General features: G+C 41.4%; 2 protein-coding genes across 2 annotated transcripts in view; both read left to right on the top strand.

The window, feature by feature from the left end:
* The window catches only part of LOC308308962 (protein NLRC3-like), a gene marked incomplete at its 3' end in the record, with an annotated part of 204154 nt that overhangs the window by 1884 nt on the left and 179945 nt on the right, over positions 1–22325 (top strand). The window contains exon 2 of the mRNA XM_080754414.1: positions 85–198. Within this exon, the coding sequence (XP_080610540.1) occupies positions 85–198 (114 nt within the window). The remainder of the gene's footprint in view (positions 1–84; positions 199–22325) is intronic.
* Positions 6660–22238, top strand: LOC308308472 (protein NLRC3-like; the record flags this gene model as incomplete). The annotated part of the gene is made up of 7 exons (XM_080753887.1): positions 6660–6679; positions 7017–7954; positions 8048–8876; positions 9648–9813; positions 13552–13697; positions 13970–14019; positions 21646–22238. The coding sequence occupies 7 exons, from the start codon at positions 6660–6662 to the stop codon at positions 22236–22238; spliced, it is 2742 nt and encodes a 913-aa protein (XP_080610013.1).

Here is a 22325-nt window from a genome sequence, read left to right as displayed (position 1 = left end):
AAATCCTGACTTGAAATAATCCTGAAAAAACTTTAAATATTCATTCAAAAGTGTAAACATTTTAATATCCTGTCTTTCTGTCAGGGTCCATCAGCAGAGAGCAGGGTCTCCTGTACCCAGCTGTGTCTCCATGAAGAGTGACAAGTCCATGGGTAGACCTATTGACTTCAAAGATGGACACCACTCTACTGATCCCAGGTCAGAATGTAAAACACATCATTTAGTTGTTATGAACTCTACTGATCCCAGGTCAGAATGTAAAACACATTATTTAATTGTTATGAACTCTACTGATCCTAGGTCATTACCCATCTGTGGATTTTAGATATCTCTTTTTATAACTCCATAAATCATAGAATAGTGTCAACAGGCATAAAAAAAAACATTTTCGCCATGTTTTTAGGAATAAAATGTGATGTAAATCAAGCTATGAATAATATATCAACAAACCCTTCTGTAAAAGTCTTCAGGGTATAGATAAGAATAAAACTGGAAGGTTTGGTGTATGTGGGTGCAACTGAAGTGGAGATTTTTGTAAGTATGAGGAAAAACACATTTTGAGCCAACAGCCTTTAAAGATCAGACACACCCCCATCCTATAGAAACCAATTGTAACTTCAAACTCAATTTTAATCATGTTAGATTCATCAAAAACACCTGTCCTCGGTTCTATTTTAGAATTTTTACATGTTTTCACCTTAAGTCTCCCCTTAATACCCATGATTGACTGATTAATTGATTGATTGATTGATTGATTGATTGATTGATTGATTGATTGATTGATTGTATACGTTATCATCAGTTCTCAAAGTGAAGTACAGTTCAGATACAGTATCCTACTGATAGGATTTAAATCCAAGAAAACACTGTGTCTATGGCTTGTTTACATTGGGGTCCTTTGTACTCATGCAACACATCCGAAATCACTTTTTTAAGTACAGACCCCCATATGACAATATGTTGTACCAGGGACCCCCATATGACAAGATGTTGTACCAGGGACCCCCATATGACATGATGTTGTACCAGGGACCCCCATATGAAAAGATGTTGTACCAGGGACCCCCATATGAAAAGGTGTTGTACCAGGGACCCCCATATGACAAGATGTTGTACCAGGGACCCCCATATGACAAGGTGTTGTACCAGGGACCCCCATATGACAATGTGTTGTACCAGGGACCCCCATATGACAAGATGTTGTAACAGGGACCCCCATATGACAAGATGTTGTACCAGGGACCCCCATATGACAATGTGTTGTACCAGGGACCCCCATATGACAAGATGTTGTACCAGGGACCCCCATATGACAAGATGTTGTAACAGGGACCCCCATATGACAAGATGTTGTACCAGGGACCCCCATATGACAATGTGTTGTACCAGGGACCCCCATATGACAAGATGTTGTACCAGGGACCCCCATATGACAAGATGTTGTACCAGGGACCCCCATATGACAAGATGTTGTACCAGGGACCCCCATATGACAATGTGTTGTACCAGGGACCCCCATATGACAAGATGTTGTACCAGGGACCCCATATGACAAGATGTTGTACCAGGGACCCCCATATGAAAAGGTGTTGTACCAGGGACCCCCATATGAAAAGGTGTTGTACCAGGGACCCCCATATGACAAGATGTTGAACCAGGGACCCCCATATGACAAGATGTTGTACCAGGGACCCCCATATGACAATATGTTTTACCAGGGACCCCCATATGACAATATGTTGTACCAGGGACCCCCATATGACAAATGTTGCACCAGGGACCCCCATACCCCCATATAGTTTACAGTTTAGGCATTTAGCAGACGCTTTTAATCTAAAGCGATTTACAATAAGCAGATAAAACATCACACTAATAAACAAGATAATATGTCAGTACATCAACAGCAATATAACATAGGTGTTGTGTTGTACCAGGGACCCCCATATGACAAGATGTTGTACCAGGGACCCCCATATGACAAGATGTTTTACCAGGGACCCCCATATGACAAGATGTTGTACCAGGGACCCCCATATGACAAGATGTTGTACCAGGGACCCCCATATGACAAGATGTTTTACCAGGGACCCCCATATGACAAGATGTTGTACCAGGGACCCCCATATGACAAGGTGTCAAACATTTTACCCTGCTATACTTTCACACAGGGGTCATCAATATGTCTGTACACGGACACAATGTGTTCCTGTCAAAGACTTTGTCTGTCCGGGACATATTTTAGATTTTCCTTTTAACAGAATATGAGAATCAGACACTCTGTCTGGCACGTTATGGTCCACTAGTTCTCAAATGTTTTATTTGCATGGACCCCTTCACCCAGAGAGGGTGCACATGGAACCAAATGGACCCAAGAGGGTCCACTATTTATGAGTTAATTTCATTAACCAATTTAGGACTGAGGCCCATGCTAAAAACACCATCTAAAATGTAGATGGTGTTTCAGGATTATTTCAGGTCAGGATTTAGATTCTAAATCCTGACTTGAAATAATCCTGAAAAAACTTTAAATATTCATTCAAAAGTGTAAACATTTTAATATCCTGTCTTTCTGTCACCCAGAATCCGCCTCCAGGGTTTCCACGTGGTCTGCAATCAGACTCTATTGGCTCAGAGCCGCTCAGAGCCCGCCCATAGCTGCCGCTGATTGGTCCGGCCCGGGACTTTACGAGTGTTATCAACTGTGCCGGAGCGAGCCCAGATGGTACAAGCAGAGCGTTATATACGCAATGCTGCCACCATCTGGCGAAAGTCAGGTTAACTGATCCCAGGTCAGAATGTAAAACACATCATTTAGTTAAAAGTTAAAGTCCTACTATTTGTCTCACATACGTTGCTATGTGAGATTTGTTCTCCACATTTGACCCATCTCTTGGAGAGGTGATCCGCAGCTGTGCTGCGCTCAGGAATCATTTGTTGTTGATCTACCCACCCCGCCCCCCGCATTACCCATCTGTGGATTTTAGATATCTCTTTTTATCACTCCATAAATCATAGAATAGTGTCAACAGGCATAAAAAAAACATTTCCGCCATGTTTTTCGAATAAAATGTGATGTAAATCAAGCTATGAATGATATATCAACAAACCCTTCTGTAAAAGTCTTCAAGATATAGATAAGAATAAAACTGGAAGGTTTGGTGTATGTGGGTGCAACTGAAGTGGAGATTTTTGTAAGTATGAGGAAAAACACATTTTGAGCAAACAGCCTTTAAAGATCAGACACACCCCCATCCTATAGAAACCAATTGTAACTTCAAACTCCATTTTAATCATGTTAGATTCATCAAAAACACCTGTCCTCGGTTCTATTTTTTATTGTCTATATATATCTATATTTTATAAAAAATGTATGGAAAGAAATGCTGTTAACTCGGCACCTGAACATCTATGTGTATTTTGAACGTTTATTTTGCATTAGTTTTGAAAGAAGAAATGTTTAGGAAGCAAAATAGCAAGAAATCTAATTTTTCACCTTTTGAATTTTTACATGTTTTTACCTTAACTCATTTGCAGCGATGGCCGAGGAGCCCGAAAATTTTGTTTTGGCGTACGCTGGGATTTACGCAATAGTCGGCATCTATCACCGACTCGGGCGCCCTAGCTAAATCATTAGAGCAGCGCTACTCAACCCGCGGCCCATGGGCCGCATGCGGCCCTTTCCGCATGCGGCCCTTTCCGCATGTCTGTGCGGCCCGTCATGATCATGCCAATAAAAATATGATTTTTCTAAGCCTGTCAAAGTTAACGCGCAACGCAAAATGCGGTGATGTTTGAGCCTCGGTGGACTCCGTAGTCAGGAAGCGAATGCAGTCGAGTCAATGCATTATGCACAGAGCACAGACAGCTGTGCGGAGATGCAGGTGGCTACACTAGATATTGTACAACGAGACGGTCAGACAGACAAATCTATCTGCAGAGATTTTGCAGCAGGCTGCAGACAACCACAGTCGGGCTCACTGGAGTGGAGACGCATGTTTTAGGCTAGTGAAGACGTAGTCCTTGCCTGTACTTGTCTCTGCCTCCGTGACTCCGCCAGTCAGCACCGACAGACAGTGCACACATTCCAACAGATCGTAGCAGCCAGGGAACTATGCTTGTACCCCAAATGGGGAAGTTTTCTCATGCCAATAACGCTCCTTTTCATTAATAGGACGGATTTAAAATAAATGGACGTTTATACTTATTATTCAATCACTCAAACGCCAGCATCCCTATTCTTGGGGGACATTCACCAAAAATAGCCGATCTACAAGCTCACCACAGGATGCATTTTGAGCTTGTAGATCGGCTATTTTTGGTTAAGAGTTGTTGTTGTATGGAAAAATAACTCAAGTACAGTTCAACTCAGCCAGTAGTTTGTAAAACAGTTTGATGCTTTGAGATTAAACACAACTAACTGCTCATTGAAGGAGAGCTCAAAGCATCAAACTGTTTTACAAGCACAGAAGCCTACAACTGGCTGAGTTGAACTGTACTTGAGTTATTTTTATTTTTAACAACTCTTAACCAAAAATAGCCGATCTACAAGCTCACAATGCATCTTGTGGTGAGCTTGTAGATCGGCTATTTCTGGTGAATATCCCCCAAGAATAGGGATGCTGGGGTTTGAGTGATTGAATATAAACGTCTATTTATTTTAAATCCATCCTATTAATGAAAAGGAGCGTTATTGGCATGAGAAAACAAACCTTTACATTGCCAAAGTTCACTAGTCTTGCATACCCAGACACAGGGGCGGTTACGGTTGAACTAGTTCTGTTAATTTTCACTTCACATTTTGTGAATAAAGCCTAATTTGATAACATTTGATCATTTCTTCATTCCATCCATGACAATCTTTTGGTTCAATGAGGTTTGGCCTGGCTTATATAGATGGAAATGTGGCTGTTTCCTGGGCGTTTCCTTAATTATTAGACTTGTCATGAAGTGTGTTACAAAATCATTGTAAATGTCCAAAATGGGACCGTCATTTTTAGCTTGCTGCCCTTTGGACTTTTGGTATTTTGCTGAGTGGCCCCTGAGCCATCTTAAGTTGAGTAGCCCTGCATTAGAGCATGCCCTGGGCTACATCTGTCCCTAGCTAAATCATTAGAGCATGCCCTGGGCTACATCTGTCCCTAGCTAAATCATTAGAGCATGCCCTGGGCTACATCTGTGCAAAATGTGGTGCTTTTAGACTGATTAGCACGAAATTACAATTTTTTTATCCCTAAGACCCCCGACTAAACTGGGCGGTGTGTTTGTATCATGCAGGCAAGGTCAAGTAATTCATTTTCATCTATACAATATATTGTCAAAAAGCTTGGTGAAAAGAGTAGATCTACAAGCTCACAAAATTATGGCATCACAGCCCTTCCTGAGCTTGTATATCAGTGCTAATCATTGTACGACAAAGTATACAGGTCTTAAGCGGTTAATTCAATAATATAAGTTAATATTAAACTATCTATTATCTATATTCTATTGTCTTCATCTCCACAGAGAGAGACTCAGAACCACACCTGAACAGAAGACATCCAGTCAAACCACAAGTGAACAAAGTAAGACTGGACACATTTTACACTAATTAACATTTTATATCAATTAATAAAGTGTTTAAATAACAGAAAACATCATCATACTAAATGTCCACGTTGTATTCCTGTATCAATGTCCAAGCACTGGTGATTAACTTATACATTTAGACAAAAACAAATGATACAAAGTAGGGGTGTAACGATACATTTGAACAACGATACGAAACACATCACAATACATGGTTAGGATACGATACATGGACGATATTGGTTCATTCATGGTGATACGATACGATTCAATGATTTAAAATCGATATAGTAACTATTTAGCAAAGAAATGAAATCTGTGTGAAACGTGTATTATTTTGGGTATAAATAAGTAAACCCTGTGATTATTTAGCAAATATATGGAGATTGCACACATTTATCGATAGACCAAGAGTAGCTATACGGAATGGAAAAGTAATTAGACCCCTCTTTTTAATTTTACCTCTTAAAATTGCTAAATACAAGGCACAAATACTTAGTTTCGATACAATAGATTATTTGCATTGCAAAACGATTCCATACCGATTATTGCATTTTAAAGGGATATTTCACTTTCAAAAAAACTTTTGGTAATTTTATCATCTAATCAGGCTTTTATGAATACCCTGAACAGTTTTTAATTAGCTTGATTGAATATTTAGATATTTGATGTACATGTTACCAGGCCCTCCAGGCTCAGGGCCTCTCCCCACACACACCCATTGTAACTTCAAACTTCATTTTAACCATGATAGATTCATTTCAACACATTATTTTTTCTGGTGACTCATACTACCCTCCTAATATGTGAGCAGGCCGTGTTTTTTCGATAACTGTTTTTCATATATTTTTCATGTATTTCATTTTTTCCATTTTCCAAAACAATTATTAAAAATAAATGAAAAATATTATCGAAAAAACACGGCCTGCTCACGTATTAGGAGGGTAGTATGAGTCACCAGAAAAAATAATGGGTGTTTTTAATGAATCTATCATGGTTAAAATGAAGTTTGAAGTTACAATGCGTGTGTATGTGGAGAGAGGCCCTTCCACTGCTCCCTGTTGAAAGTGGAATATCCCTTTAAACAATACAATATGATATGCAGAGCCAAACGGTACGATATTTGCTTTTGCAAATCGATACAGTAGAATTAAAAACGTTTTTTTTCCCATTCAGTTACTATATTGTTACACCCCTAATACAAAGTTATTTATTATGCTGTTTTTTTCACTCTTTTTTGACAGATTTTATAGCTTTTCAGAAGGGTATTTAAGACATACAGAGTTTTAATGGTATATTTGATGTAAAGTTATACATTAACTTGAATGTTTAACATGTCTTCATTGTCTTCTCATAGCAGGTGTCAGTCCACAGGAGCAGTTAAAGGTTTATAAGGTCGGTTTGAACCGTCTTGATCGTGTGACATACGTCACTGAAGTGCCCTCCCTCAGCAGCATCTACACAGAGCTCTACCTCTCAGCGGGAGAGAGTGAAGGGGTTAATACCCAACATGAGGTCTGGCAGCTTGAGACAGCTTCCAAGAAGAGGACCCTCCATGACCAACCAATCAAATGCAGTGACATCTTTAAGCCCCTCCTCCTTGGCAGAGAGAGTCCCAACAGAAGAGTTCTGACCAAGGGCATCGCTGGCATTGGAAAAACCTTCTCTGTGCGTAAGTTCACTCTGGACTGGGCAAGGGGTTTGGAAAATCAAGATGTCATTCTCCTGGTTCCCTTCTCATTCCGGGAGCTGAACCTGGTCAGAGATGAGCAGCACAGTCTTCTCTCACTGATCCATCGTTTCCACCCAGAATTAAAGGTCACAGCAGAGCAGCTCACTGTCTGGAAGGTTGGCTTCATCTTTGATGGTCTGGATGAAAGCAGGTTTCCGCTGAAATTCGAGAACATTGAAATTGATTCTGATGTCTTCAACAACAATGACGTTGTTTCTGATGTCACAGTGACATCATCAGTGGGCTTGCTGTTGACAAACCTCATCAAGGGGAATCTGCTCCCCTCAGCCCTCCTCTGGATAACTACCAGACCTGCAGCAGCCAATCAGATCCCTCCTGCACATGTTGACCTGGTGACAGAAGTACGAGGGTTCACAGACCCCCAGAAGGAGGAGTTCTTCAGGAAGAGATTCAGTGATGATGAGAAGCTGGCCAACAAAATCATCTCACACATGAAGACGTCAAAGAGCCTGCACATCATGTGTCACATCCCAGTCTTCTGTTGGATCACTGCTACCGTTCTGGAGGACATGTTGAAGACAGACGAGAAAAAACAGCTGCCCAAGACCCAGACTGCCATGTACAGCCACTTCCTGTGGGTGCAGACAAAGAGAAAGAATCTGAAGTATGACAAGACACACAAGATAAAGAATAAAGGCAAGAAAAAGAAACCAAACAAGAGACAGAGAAAGAAGCAACACCAGAGAAAGAAGCAACACCAGAGAAAGAATCAACAGCTGCTCATGGAAGCTGACAGGAAGGTTCTTCTGAAGCTGGGCAGGCTGGCGTTTGAACATCTGGAGAAAGGTAGCATGATGTTCTACCAAGAAGACCTGGAAGAGTGTGGTCTTGATGTGACAGACGCCTCGCTGTACTCAGGAGTTTGCACAGAGATCTTCAAAGAAGAGACTCTTCAATCTGAGGGAAAGGTCTACAGCTTTGTTCATCTGAGCCTCCAGGAGTTTCTGGCTGCAGTCTACCTGTTCCACTGTTACACACAAAAGAATACTAAGGTACTGAATACATTCCTAGGAGGAGAGGAAGAGGAAAAAGAAGAAGGAGAAGAAGAAGAAGAAGAAGAAGGAGGAGGAGAAGAAAAAGAAATGACCCTGGATGTCTTCCTGAAAAGAGCCTTCAAAAAATCCCTGAAGAGTAAGAATGGCCATCTGGACCTCTTTCTCCGCTTCCTTCATGGCCTCTCACTGGAGTCCAACCAGAGTCTGTTAGGAGGTCTGCTGTTTCAGACAAAAAACAGTCCAGAGAGCATCCAGAGAGCCATCAACAATCTGAAGAAGATGAAATGTAAGGATGCAGATATTTCTCCTGACAGATGGATCAACATCTTCCACTGTTTGATGGAGATGAACGACCACTCACTGCATCAAGAGATCCAACAGTACCTGGAGTCAGGGGACAGATCAAAGACAGAACTGACTGAGAGCCAGTGTTCAACTCTGGCCCACATGCTGCTGACGTCAGAGGAGGTTCTGGATGAGTTGGACCTTGACAAATACAGAACAACACCAGGCTGGGGGAGATCCAGGCTGGTCCCAGCTGTGAGGAACACCAGAAAGGCTCGGTTAGTAGTCATGTGAATAGAAAACGTATTAGAAGAGAATAAATCTACCATCACATCTAACACTATAAGTAGAAATGACGGTTAATGTAAAATATCCAATAATAATCAGGTCTGATTATTATCCTATTAAAGTCGTATTAAAAAGATCCATGGCTAATTGGACATAATACATTATAATTGACCCCTATAAATAAAAAAAAACACCTATATATAATAATGTAATGTTACCAGTGTAATTAAATAAAACAGACATGAGTTATACTGTACCTGTATAATATAATATAATAATATCACAACAGTCACATTATGTTCCTATGTCCACAGTCCAGTAGCTCCTCTAACCAAACACTTGATTTATTCACCAAAAAACACAGTCTAATATGCTGTGTGTGTGTGTGTGTGTGTGTGTGTGTGTGTGTGTGTGTGTGTGTGTGTGTGTGCGTGTGCGTGTGCGTGTGTGTGCGTGTGCGTGCGAGCGTGTGAGTCAAATATTGTCAGTAAAATAGTTGACAAAGAATGACAAAACTCCTATGAACATAAAATAACCATTAAAGACACAAAACAAACAGTTCAAATGTTCACATTAGTGGTCCTCCTGGTTTAAGTGGAAATGCTTCTGGGGCTGCGTTGATACAACCCTCACCATGTGATCCATATTTGGGGTTGAATGATTTATTTTTTTCATGGTTTTCTTTTTTTCTTTTTCCTTGAACATGAACTTGATCTAATCTGTGTTGATAATCTCTGTTTTTACATATTCTACCTTTACAGACTTGTTGGCTGTGATCTCGAGGAGCCAGAATATGAGATTGTATCTTCAGCTCTCAGCTCTAATCCTTCACATCTCAGAGAATTGGATCTCAGTTATAACGACGTGAAGGATTCATTCATGGAACTCATCTCTGCTGGATTAAAGAGTCCACATTGTGAACTGGAGATACTGAGGTCAGATTAATTAACCAGCATTATTTAGATTAGTTCTGTTTTATTATTTATTGTTTGATTCTAATAAGAGGAGTGTGCATTAAGTTGACATCATAGTAGAATCATGATATGGTGTTGGTTAGTACTCATTCTGGCCACTAGGCGGCGAGCCAAACAGCATCTATGCAAGGCTGTTTTTTTTTTTTTTTTTTTTTTATACTACTCCACTACATCTCGGATCCAAATATTGTAGGCTACTTTCACTCCACTACAATTATATGAAAACTTTAGTTACTTTTTTTTTTTTTTTACAATTTTATTTATGGCAGCCAAATTCCAAATTTTTCATTTTATTTTCTCACTTTGAGGTTAGGCATAAGCTTAGATTTTAGGAGGGGTCATGCCATTTCCCACCTGTCCCTTACATTGAATATAGGCCTACTTGAATATTGTTTTTATTATAACTATTTTAAAATGTGTGATTATTATTATTATTATTATTTATTTTTAAATAATAATAATTATTATTTATTTTTAAATAATAATATTTAATAATTTTATGGGGGGGGGGGGGGGGGGCTGGCATTTCGCCTACCCTGACTCTCATTCCTGGGTACGCCCCTGTTGGTGGCTCGCTCCCAAAGTTGATTCTTTATTAATTATAACATTAAAATCGACAACGTTTCGACGCCCTTCGGCGTCTTCATCAGGTCTAAAGTGAATGACACAATAGGCTAGCCAGTTATATGGAACCGGAGGAAGTTCATCAGTACACATGTGTAGCAGCTGGGTAGACACACCCATCTAGTCTAATAACACTGCCCTTTTAAAAATCAGAGGATCTGGGCTAGTGACAATATTTATAAACAGTCTACCAGTGTGGTTAAAGCTATAAAATAGCCAAACAATGTAAACAAAATAACATGTGTAAAAAACACAGAGTCCCTCAGTATACGCCTAAAGAAAAGACCAAAACAAAATATATAAACAGTACACAAAATGTAATCAGATGAGTAAAGGCAATAATAAAAGACGGTAACATCAGAAAAACAACACATATGTACACACAAATAGAAAAAAATATATAAATAAATATATTATATACAGATGAAGGAAAACATGTCACAAAAAAGGCTTGATGTCAAATTCTTCATTGAGTCCACAGGGGCCATAGTGTTAAGTGTATATGTCACAGTTAGTTTGAGATTCAGTTAGATTGAGAACAGGAGCGCTCATTTTTGTGCACAATGTGGAGCAGGCGCCGCCTCCTTCGGGGAACTAGGAATAATTTGACTGAGGTTAGGGTTAGGATTAGGGTTAGGTTTAGGCATAGTTTTGCTGAGGTTAGGTTTAGGGTTAGGGTTAGGGTTAGGGTTAGGGGTTAGGGTTAGGTTTAGGGTAAGGTTTAGGGTTAGGTGTTAGGGTTAGGTTTAGGCTAAGGTTTAGGGTTAGGTTTAGGGTTAGGGGTTAGGGGTTAGGTTTAGGGTAAGGTTTAGGGTTAGGTTTAGGTTTAGGCATAGTAGCATTCACCAGCGTGGGACTAATGCAGTCAAATGCTCTACCACTGGTGAACAAAAACAAGCGCTCCTACCCCAATCTAACTGAGTTACCCAAACTAACTGTAACATATATATATAGTAGGCTTCCCTTTGAAGGAGGAGGCGATTGTGGTCACCACCCCGGGGAAGTTTTTCACTTTACTTTTTTTTTTTTACTACTATTACTATAACTACCAGGTCTGTCTGTCTGTCTGTCTGGCTACGGTCACACAGTCGGCTCTTAGGCTCGTAACCCCCATTCACTCCCATGTTAAGGGAAAATACGGACATGACGTATTACGTGCAACCGGGGACGCGTCGGAGGCGTTTCCGGCCGAGCGTTTCCGGCCACGAGCTGGGGGTTCATGGTTCAGCACTGCTCTACTATCACCCGGCAGTGATGCACACTATCCAATGGGACAGAACGTCCTGTGGAGCTGGTTTTTACCTTGTAGTTTTCTTTCAGTCACCCAGCTCTCCAAATACAGAGGGAATGTATGGAAACTAACTCAAAACAAACGGCCAGACACATGCTTCAATAATGTGCTTCAATAAATGTAAACACCTTATTGTTGTTTAATCGCCAGACTGATTTCCACTGTTTCTCCCATCTGAATAGCTTGTGTGAGCATATAATAATAAAGAATTGCAGAATGATATTACTATCCAAAATATATATTTTTAATAACTCTCCATAACACATAATCACACACAAACGTGGGCTACAAAAAACAAATAAAAACGAAACATCTGTTTTATTGGCATAAATAACCATATGGATCTGTCATTAATAATTAATGATGTAATTCACTAAACCCTCATTAAACCCTCTATTCTCAGTAAAAACGGACCCACATTTCTTTGACTGCTTTATTTATATAAATCTTTACCAAAAATAGCCGATCTACAAGCTTACAACACAACACAGAGCGACACGTTGTGAGCTTGTAGATCGGCTATTTTTGGCTTATTCCCCCCCAGAATATGGATAGCTGGGGTTCATATTTGGTTTGATTGATTGATTGATTGAAGAATTTATTAGAAGGTTGCATAGGAAACAGTACAGTTCATGACAGTACAAATCACTGGTACAAGGCCAACTAAAAGGATATCAGAGTACGCTTTTCTGCTAATTTACACAGGAACCACTTTATGCATCTCATATAACATTGAAAGAGACGAAAAGAACACAGCACTTTGCATAGTGACAAATAAAAAAGCAGTCACAAAAATAAAATAACAAGGGAAAAATAAATAATAGTAATACATTGAAATAGGAGACATTTACAAAGGAAAGGGTATAGTTTCAGGTTGTGCACTAATGTTTATATTTGCTGGATAGGCCTACTGTGGAATTCATATTATTATTGTTATTGCACATGCATGTTTATGGGCATTGAATGATATAAGTGCTCATCTGAGTCATCACACTCATCCACATTCCTGCTACCTGGCCGATCGATTTTCACACCTAGTCACTCCCTTAGAAATGCAAATGTAGGAACCCCATTGAATAGAGAAACATTAACGCCCATGATTATTGTTCTCATGTTGAGTAGGCTACTGTAGGGTGGGCAATATATTCCTTGATCTATCCTTCTGCAAATCGCGCTAGTCAAAAGAACTACACGTCCTTCTGACCAGCGCCATGTTGACTCTCCCATAATGCAGCTCGGGGCTCACAGGAACAACCGAGGATGATAGGATATGGAATTACACCAGGCGCGAGTACGAGATCTCAAAGAGCCGAAGAGGCGACTGTGTGACCGTAGCCTATGTCTGTCCTCTCTCAGTCAGTTTGCTGCTTCCTGTTTCCTGTCAGTTAGCTTCCTGTTGGAAGATGACCATGATTTACTTCACATTATTCCTGCCTGCCTGTTCTTTCCATCTCTTTGGTCCCTCCTCCAAAACTCTGATAATCAATCCAGATATGTAATCTTTAATTCCAGACTTGCTGGCTGTAACATCACACAGACAGGATTTGACATCCTGCTCTCAGCTCTCAGATCTAATCTTTCCCATTTGAGAGAATTGGACATCAGTTTCAACTGCCTGCAGGAATCACAAGTGGAGCAACTCTCTGCTCTACTGAAGAGTGAAGAGTGTAGACTGCAGATCCTGAGGTAAATAAATACTGTGTTTTCTCTCTGTGTGGATCTCTACTTGAACATCAACAGCACTTTGTTAAATATGGATTTCTCTGCAGGTTGTCAGGCTGTGGGCTCACAGAGGAAGGCTGTTCTTCTCTGGCTTCAGCTCTGACCTTCAACCCCTCCCATCTGAAACAGCTGGACTTGAACTTCAGCCACTTAGGAGGCTCTGGTCTGAAGAAGCTCTCTGCTGCACTGGAGACTCTGAAGTGAGTAGACTTGGACTGTGTCCATGTTGGTTAGTGCAGTGTTTCCTTACAATGTTGAACTGGAGACTCTGAAGTGAGTAGACTAGGTGTGTGTGTGTGTGTGTGTGTGTGTGTGTGTGTGTGTGTGTGTGTGTGTGTGTGTGTGTGTGTGTGTGTGTGTGTGTGTGGTGTGGTGTGGTGTGGTGTGGTGTGTGTGTGTGTGTGTGTGTGTGTGTGTGTGTGTGTGTGTTAGACAGTCAGACATTGATTCATTGTTGTTCTATTTCCTTCAGTGTGAATCATGGAGGAGAACACTGGATTAAACCTCAACTCCTTACAAGATGTGAGTGTCTGTCTGTCTGTCTGTCTGTCTGTCTGTCTGTCTGTCTGTCTGTCTGTCTGTCACATTGACATTTTATACACAGTTTTATACAGTGTTTTATACTGTGTTGGCCCCTCCCTCCTTGTATTCAGAGGATATTATAAAAACCTTCAGCAATGTGTTTTAAAGGTGTTTAGTAACACAATCCAAAACATTGAAATTCAACCCCCTCCAGGGCAGTGGTTCCAAACTGGGGTTGGGGACCCCTAGAGAGACCATTTAAAACACAGTTCAATCAACAGGCTTAGCTGTTCTTCAGCAGATACAAAGTGTTGCTGACCACATCCATAGAGGTGAGGGGGAACAGCCCAGGACCTCATGCTCCCCTCTACCCAGGTGAGGAGCACCCTAGTCCTGCTCCACTCCTCCACTCCATCCAGGAGAACCTCTGGAGGAACCAGAGAACCTCCAGGTGATCTGGACTCCTGAGGAGCAGTGTCTCCTAGGATTCTACAAACTAAGAAAGATACTTTTTAATTTGACACGCTCCCACAAATAGAGATTCTCACACAAAACAAGGCTTTGGATAGCAGATATACAAGCTCACAGCGTGGCACCGAGTGCCGCGTCGCGTCCTTGTATATATATGTATTTTGTAACTCAATTTTTGCTTCTGAGGGGTCCCTGGAACTAAATATATTGAGATGGGGGTCCGTGGCCAAATACATATCATTTTGGGGGTCCTTCACATGAAAAGGTTTGAGCACCACTGACATAGAAGGTCACCAGCACTTTCGCCTATAACAATTTCGCCTACACGCATTTGGTCTTTTCGCGTGGCATTTTCACCTTGGAGGAGAGACTTTTCACCAGGCCGTTCTGGTCGATTCACCGCTGTTGAAGAGCCATTTTGCCTACCCTCAGACTTTGCTTGCCAGTGGGGTGTGGTGTTACCTGTCAAACAACGGTGACGGCTATCCTATGCAATGCCACTCCATAGAAATCACATTAATACAGATAGAAGTTAGAAGAACTATTGGAATCCTTAAGGGCTTTGCACAGGGCAAAAAGTCAGCCCGGTCCTCCTAAAGCACGATGTTATTTCTCTCTGGTGCGTCCTCTCTGAGGCGCATGCAGAGAGCACAGACAGTCTGTGCTCTGTGGGCAGCTCAGAGCGCCAGTGGCGTTAGTTAAAATAAAGCTAAGGTATGGCAACATGACTGGTGTGACACCAGTCATGTTGCCATACCTTAGCAACAGGCACCATGAAAAGTACATTTTATTATGTCCCCCTGTAGGCACGTTATGACAGCTGCCATAGCTTGCCATACCCAATTGACGCCTCTGAAGAGCGCACCACTCACGCAGCAAAGACAGAAGAAATGCTGGGCTTGTATTGTAGTTTGATAAAAGCTAATGAATTCCGTTTTACCCACCTACAGCCCCCGTCAGTCACTGTTTAATACATTTTTGTGTCGGCGCTCCTTCGCTTAAGCCTACAATCAATCAAACAACTCTGTGACTCCCTTTTTTGCCGGTCTTTCAATCCGTTTATAGGCGCAGTTTATAAAAACGCATGAAGAGAATTGCACGCACATCCGTGGCCCAGGTGCTAGACAAGCAGAATCATGAACTAAGGACAAGTAGAGTCTGCACACTGGTTATGCTCCATAAAGTTTATTGCTCGTCAACGTTAATAAACGGAAATAAAAGTAATACAGTAAAAAAAAACTACAAATACTAAACGGTCACTTCAACAAAATGGTCACTTTCTGAACTGAATATGGAACCATGGACAGCTAGGCGAAATGGCTCTTCAACGGTGCCTAAAATTGTTGGGTCAAAAACAACCCAAGTTGGTTATTTATGTAACCCAACACGTAACACTGTTTTGGACCAGCCCAACATGGGTTATTGCAGACCAACAGGGTTGGGTTAAGGCTGTGACCCAGCATGTTGGGTTGGGATTGTACAACCAAGTAATGGGTTAAAAGTGACTTTGCTGTTGGGTTAATGTGATACTGCTGATGGGTTGGAATCTATCACCCAAAAATGGCTTAAAAGTGATCTTGTTGTTGGGATTGTACGCTCATTCACATTAAATCTATTCATTTTTTTTTTTTTACAACATTTTCTTCAATGACATTTTTCATGCTTAATCTACTCAAGGAAGAATGCATGCGGAGTAAATTATGCACTTAGTCGTGGCAATATATCACAACTTTGAACACAACAGATTATGTGGTGCTTCACATTAAAAGAACAGCAAACCTGTTTGTATGTGTCAGTCTGGACCATCTTAGTCATGGTTTCTGTTTCTGTAAGCAACTATGTTTTTTTATATATTTTTTAATTAGGGATTATGACTGGGCTACATCCACTGCGATCATCTACAATACAATGTTGTTTTCTCTATCTAAAACCATAAAATAATGGAAAAGTTTGTAAAAAATATCTGTATGGGAGCACAGTTGCATGCTGGGTAACTGCCCACCCACTTAGTTTAACCCAATAGTGGTGCAATTCACAAACCAATGTGTTGATAGACAGAGAGGGCGGGTCTATTTTAACCCAAGTTGGTGCAATGCAGTGAACCATGTGTTGGGTAAACTCGAATTCAAAAGCCTATACCAACACTTGGGTTATGAACTCAATGCATTTTATCTGATGATGTGGGCGGGCCATCCATAGCCCAACAGATGGTTTACTAATTTTAAGTATTTTTAATCCAATGTTTGGTCAAACTGACCCAACCTTTGACCCAACAGTGTCAACCCAGCAAAAGGGTTGAACATTTGACCCAACATTTTTAAGAGTGCAGTGAAACGGCCAGATAGGTTAGGTGAAAACACTCTCCTCCACGGCAAAAGTGCCCCGCGAAAAGACCTGGCGAAAATGTTATAGGCGATTATGCCTGACACCACATAGAAACAAAGGGTTTTAAATTTTATTTTTCAAAAATAGCAGATCTACAAGCTCGCAGAGCGGCACTTGGTGCCACACGGTGATCTTGTATATCTGCTATTTTTCAATAGTTAAAGCACAACATAATGCGTAATAATACGTTCCCAGTCTAAATGGGTTAAACCCCCTCCCCTATGAAGAACATTCATGGGAACATTCACGCAGTGAATCCTTGTACCCAGGGCCCAGGATTTGGTGTGACACCCCTGCCTAGGGGAGTTTCAACCTTTTGAAATGTGTTACTAAACATCTTTACAATCACATTAGTGAGGAAATGTCTTGAGAAGGAATTTATTAAATGAAATGTGTTACTAGACATCTTTACAATCACATTAGTGAGGAAATGTCTTGAGAAGGAATTTATTAAATGAAATGTGTTACTAGACATCTTTACTAACACATTAGTGAGGAAATGTCTTGAGAAGGAATTTATTAAATGAAATGTGTTACTAGACATCTTTACAAACACATTAGTGAGGAAATGTCTTGAATCCACATTTTCCTGTCCTGAAAATCCAGTAAATACTCAATAGCCGGGGACCCGCAAGCCCAAAAGCTCAAGGAATAGGGTAGGACATGTGATTTTCTGCCGTACTTTTTATTTCTGTTTTATCTATTAGTTTGGTCATTGAGGTCCACAGAATGAGAGGCCTGCTCTGCCGGAAACATCGTGAAAAAAAGTTATGGCCATTTGGATATTCACTGTCCCATTGACTCCACTAGAAATATTAAAAAAAGGAAAAAAAGTCTGCTTTAATTAGCATGTGAGGGGTCAAACTAGGGGTTCTTCATGATTCTGAATCCATTTCAAGCATTTGTTTTGCATGAAAAACATTCCTTGGGTTAACCTTCAGCAGCCCAAAACTGTGAAAAGTGGAAAAAAGGTGATGACTCATAATTTTTCACAGTATTTGGGGGGCCGAAATCTAGCCCAAGGAATGTTTTCATTCCTTCAGTTTGACCCCTCACATGCTAATTAAAGCAGACTTTTTTTCCTTTTTTTAATATTTCTAGTGGAGTCAATGGGACAGTGAATATACAAATGGCCATAACTTTCTTTCGCGATGTTTCCAGCAGAGCAGGCCTCTCATTCTGTGGACCTTAATGACCAAACTAATAGATAAAACAGAAATAAAAAGTACCGCAGAAAATCACATGTCCCCTCCCATTTTGGTGACTGGGTCCCCGGCTACAAGTATTAAAAAGTACAAATTACAACTACAGCACTTTTCTTTTTTTCATCAATGCATTGTTTATTGAAATTAAAAACATTTCCCCAAAAATAAATGCATTAAAACAGAACTGCTTAAATATAGTGAAAATAGCCAATCTACAAGCTCACAATGCACCACAGTGTGAGGCGTTGTGAGCTTGTAGATCTGCTATTTTCACTATATTTGAAATAAGGTTTAAGCGGTTAACCCATTAAGATCTGAGATATGTCCGCCCGCCCAAATATCAGATCTACAAGCTCACAACCACAGATGGTTCCTCAAAGAACCTTCTTTGAACCATTAACCATTTAAACCCTGCGTCCCAATGTTGGACATGTCTTAATACGTGAACATTCACCGTAAATAGCAGATCTACAAGCTCTCAACTCATCGTGCTGCGACGTGTTGTGAACTTGTAGATCGGCTATTTTGGAGTGTGGAGGGTATAGAGCCCTGGGAGACACCGGTCGATGAAGGGTTAAAGTGGTTGATGCTTCTCAAAGTGTGGCCCGGGGACCCCCAGGGGTCCTTAGGGGGTTCCAGGGGGTCCCCAGCAAAATGTTTACAGCATCACACTCATTTGAACCACTTTATCCATATTTTACACCTTGGCTATTTACAAATTGCAGATCTACAAGCTCACAGCTAGGGTTGGGATCCGGAACCGGTTCTTCGGGTACCCGGTTCCGAAATTGAGGAACCGGAGCCGGTTCCATCATATTTTTATGACCGGTTCCTATAACGGTTCCTGGAATTTCTTTTGAGCGTTCATTTGGCCCAGCTGTGTACATTGCAAGTGACTGTGGTGACGTCTTGCTACATGTGTGAGCTAGGTGGATACGCCCACTCAGTCAGAGGCAGTCAGGCAGAGCAGACGCCTGCTGAACGACGATCAGAATGCTAGGCTAGCGTTAGTAGCGTCCTTCGAGACAGACAGAGCCAACGTTAGCGCAGCAGCAAAACTACTCACGAGTGTGGTCGCACTTTATAAGAGAGGGAGAAAAGCATGCAAAGTGCACGAAATGCAGCGCAATCCTTTCGTGCAAATGTGCAGTCTCCTAAAATCTGTACCAGTGACTGGCTGACTGCAGCTGCTGCTTCACTTTCTTCAGTAGCCTAGCTAGCTGCTAACAGAGTAACCAGTAACCACGGCGCAATGTCCATGTCCATTTCACTCGGCTTGTACTGCAGTTCATTCATGGTGTTCCATATGACGGACGCAACGTTTGTTTGAGGTTTTATGAATAACTAGAACTATAGCAACAGTCAGCAACTCACTCCTTTCAGCTTTCACGCTGGTAGCAGCTGGGATAATGACAACGAAAGACTACCCGATCTACAAGCTCACAGCACGTCGCGCGCAACGCGTTGTGAGCTTGTAGATCGGCTATTCATCGTGCCGTTAAATAACCATGTATTTATTCTCCACTGCTTGAACGTCCACCCTTAACCATGTATTCCATCGTTATTGTGGTTAAGTTGAAATAGTAGTTATACAAGTTGCTGTAGTAATCAGGGAATCACTTTATAATAATGAAAGAAAAATATCTATCTATATATATGTATCTATATCTATCTATATCTATATCTATATAAATAGATAGTTGTATATATAGGCCTATATATACAACCTCCGGAACCGTTATAGGAACCGGTTCTACCCGGAACCGATATGGGGGAACCGAAAAAGAATCGGACTCGGTTCAAACCAAACGGATCCCAACCCTACTCACAGCGCATGTGTCTAGGTGTGTGTCAAGGACCCCATCTGAAAAACGTTTGTGCCAGACACAACATTTTCCCAATATTCTTCATTTGAAAATAGCAGATCTACAAGCTCACAACGTCCCGCAATGTGGCGCGTTTTGACCTTGTAGATCGTCTATTTTCAAGTAGTCAATCGTTCAGCAGTAAATGGTTAAAGTGGTTACAGTGATTTTGATGCTATACATGAATGTTGCTGGGGACCCCCTGGAACCCCCTCAAGGACCCCTGGGCAGGGGCGATGAAGTTTCAATATTGAGCTGGATGCTCGTTTTGGACCCCACCCCTTTTTCACAATAAATAACTTGTTTTATCCTGCTGTTCTTATTTCAATATTAATTATTATACCCTACAATGTTGTAGGCATATTATGCCTTCTGTAATCTCAGCATTATGGATGAGCTAGGGCTCTGCTACGCTCAATGTATTTTCGAGAAAATAAATTAAGTTTAAATGTGAATAAAGGAAGGGAAATTCAAGCTACTGTTAAAGTTAGATATGAACTGCTTTGCATTGCACTGACTACAGTGAGTGAGGAGAGAGAGAGTGAGCGAGCCGATGCTCGATTAGCAGCCCGGCCGTCAGTGAAGAAAAATAGAAAAGTACTCCCATGTTTTACTTAAGTAACTAAAAGTAGAAATACTCTGTTAGAAGTCCCATGTCCAAAATGTACTTGCATAATGACGTTTTGGTATCAAAATGTACTGTATAAATAAAACGTAGTCATTTGCAGAATGTCCCATTTCACAGGTTTTCACAGCCTACCATAGATACAAATATCTTAGCAGTTCTAAGCTCACAATTATAGCTAAGCGTCTGCATTGTGATCTTGTATTTTCATTTCTAATGGCCTAAATATATAGACTGAAGTGGTTAATGTATGCCTTTATAATAATCGAAATATGCAAAGTAACTTAGCTGTTTACAAATATTTGTAGTAGAGTAAAAGTAGCCTACAATACTTGCCTCTGAGAAAGCCTCAAAATTGTACTTGGCCTACAGTAGGCTACTTGAGTGAGTATAATGTAATTTGTTACTTTACACCACTGCAGCCTGGCCCATCAGAACCGGTTGATCATGTAATAGCAGACAGACTTGTGTATTGGAAGCAATTAGCATGAGTGACTGGGGGTCGCAACAAGCTCCAGCAGCGATTTAGCAAGACAATGGGGACATTGGGACCATAGCGCCGTTTGGGGGGAAAAAACGGACCAAATGACAGAAGAAATAGGTCGATAGCATGAAAAGTGGGGTGGCAGTCCGGTCCAAAAAGACCCGGCTCCGGCGAACGTCTCATAGCTGTACGCTTGAGCTCCCAGGCGTACCCTATGTTACCGCCCCTGCCCCTGGGGGTCCCCGGACCCCACTTTGAGAACCACTGTATTCATGATCTATAAATCTGTACAATATTCATGTTTAAATGTGTTAGACACACAGATCGCTTGGAAAACCATCGCTATGGAAAACCAAACTTTATTGATTCTGTAACCCCCCCCCCCCCACACACACACACACACACCTTACCTGATCCATTATTATTGTGTGTGTGTGTGGGTGGGTGTATTTGCATGCATGCACGTGCGTGTGTGCGTGCGTGCGTGCGTGCGTGCGTGCGTGCGTGCGTGCGTGTGTGTGTGCGCCTGTGCGTATGTGTGTCACTCAGTGAATGATGTATTTAATGTTTACTGTGTTGTTTTCTCATCAGATTCACATCGTCTCACACTGGACTCAAACACAGCACACAGAAAACTCTCTCTCTCTGAGACCAACAGGAAGGCGACTCGGGTGGAACAGCCTCATTCATATCCTGATCATCCAGAAAGGTTTGATAGACTGGTCCAGGTTCTGTGTACAGAGGGTCTGACTGGACGCTGTTACTGGGAGGTAGAGAGGAGTGGAAGGGTTGATATAGCAGTAACTTACAGAGGAATCAGTAGGAAAGGAAAGGGTGAGGAATGTGAGCTTGGATTCAATAAAATGTCATGGAGTCTGTACTGTTATGATGGTAACCATGGTAACAGTTACACTGTCACACACAATAGTAAGGACACTTACCTTCCTGATCGTCCCTCTGGCTCCAACAGAGTAGCAGTGTATCTGGACTGTCCTGCTGGGACTCTGTCCTTCTATGAAGTGTCCTCACCGACACTGACACACCTCTACACCGTCCAGTACAAATTCACTGAACCTCTTTATGCTGGCTTTGGGTTGTGGTCTAACTCCTCTGTGTCTCTGTGTGAGGAGTCTGAGGACAGACAGACAGACAGCTGTGAGGACAGACAGGGTGGTGTATCATAATGTAATAATCAGGAACAGGGGGTGGGGGGGGGGGGGGGATGTTTATAGAATCAATATGGTTTGGTTTCCATAGCGATGGGGGGTAAC

The sequence above is a fragment of the Nannobrachium achirus genome (genome assembly GCF_963921795.1).
Source record: "Nannobrachium achirus genome assembly, chromosome: 23".
Taxonomy (NCBI): domain Eukaryota; kingdom Metazoa; phylum Chordata; class Actinopteri; order Myctophiformes; family Myctophidae; genus Nannobrachium; species Nannobrachium achirus.
Note: the sequence above shows the minus strand (reverse complement) of the source record. Positions and strands in the feature narration are given on the sequence as shown.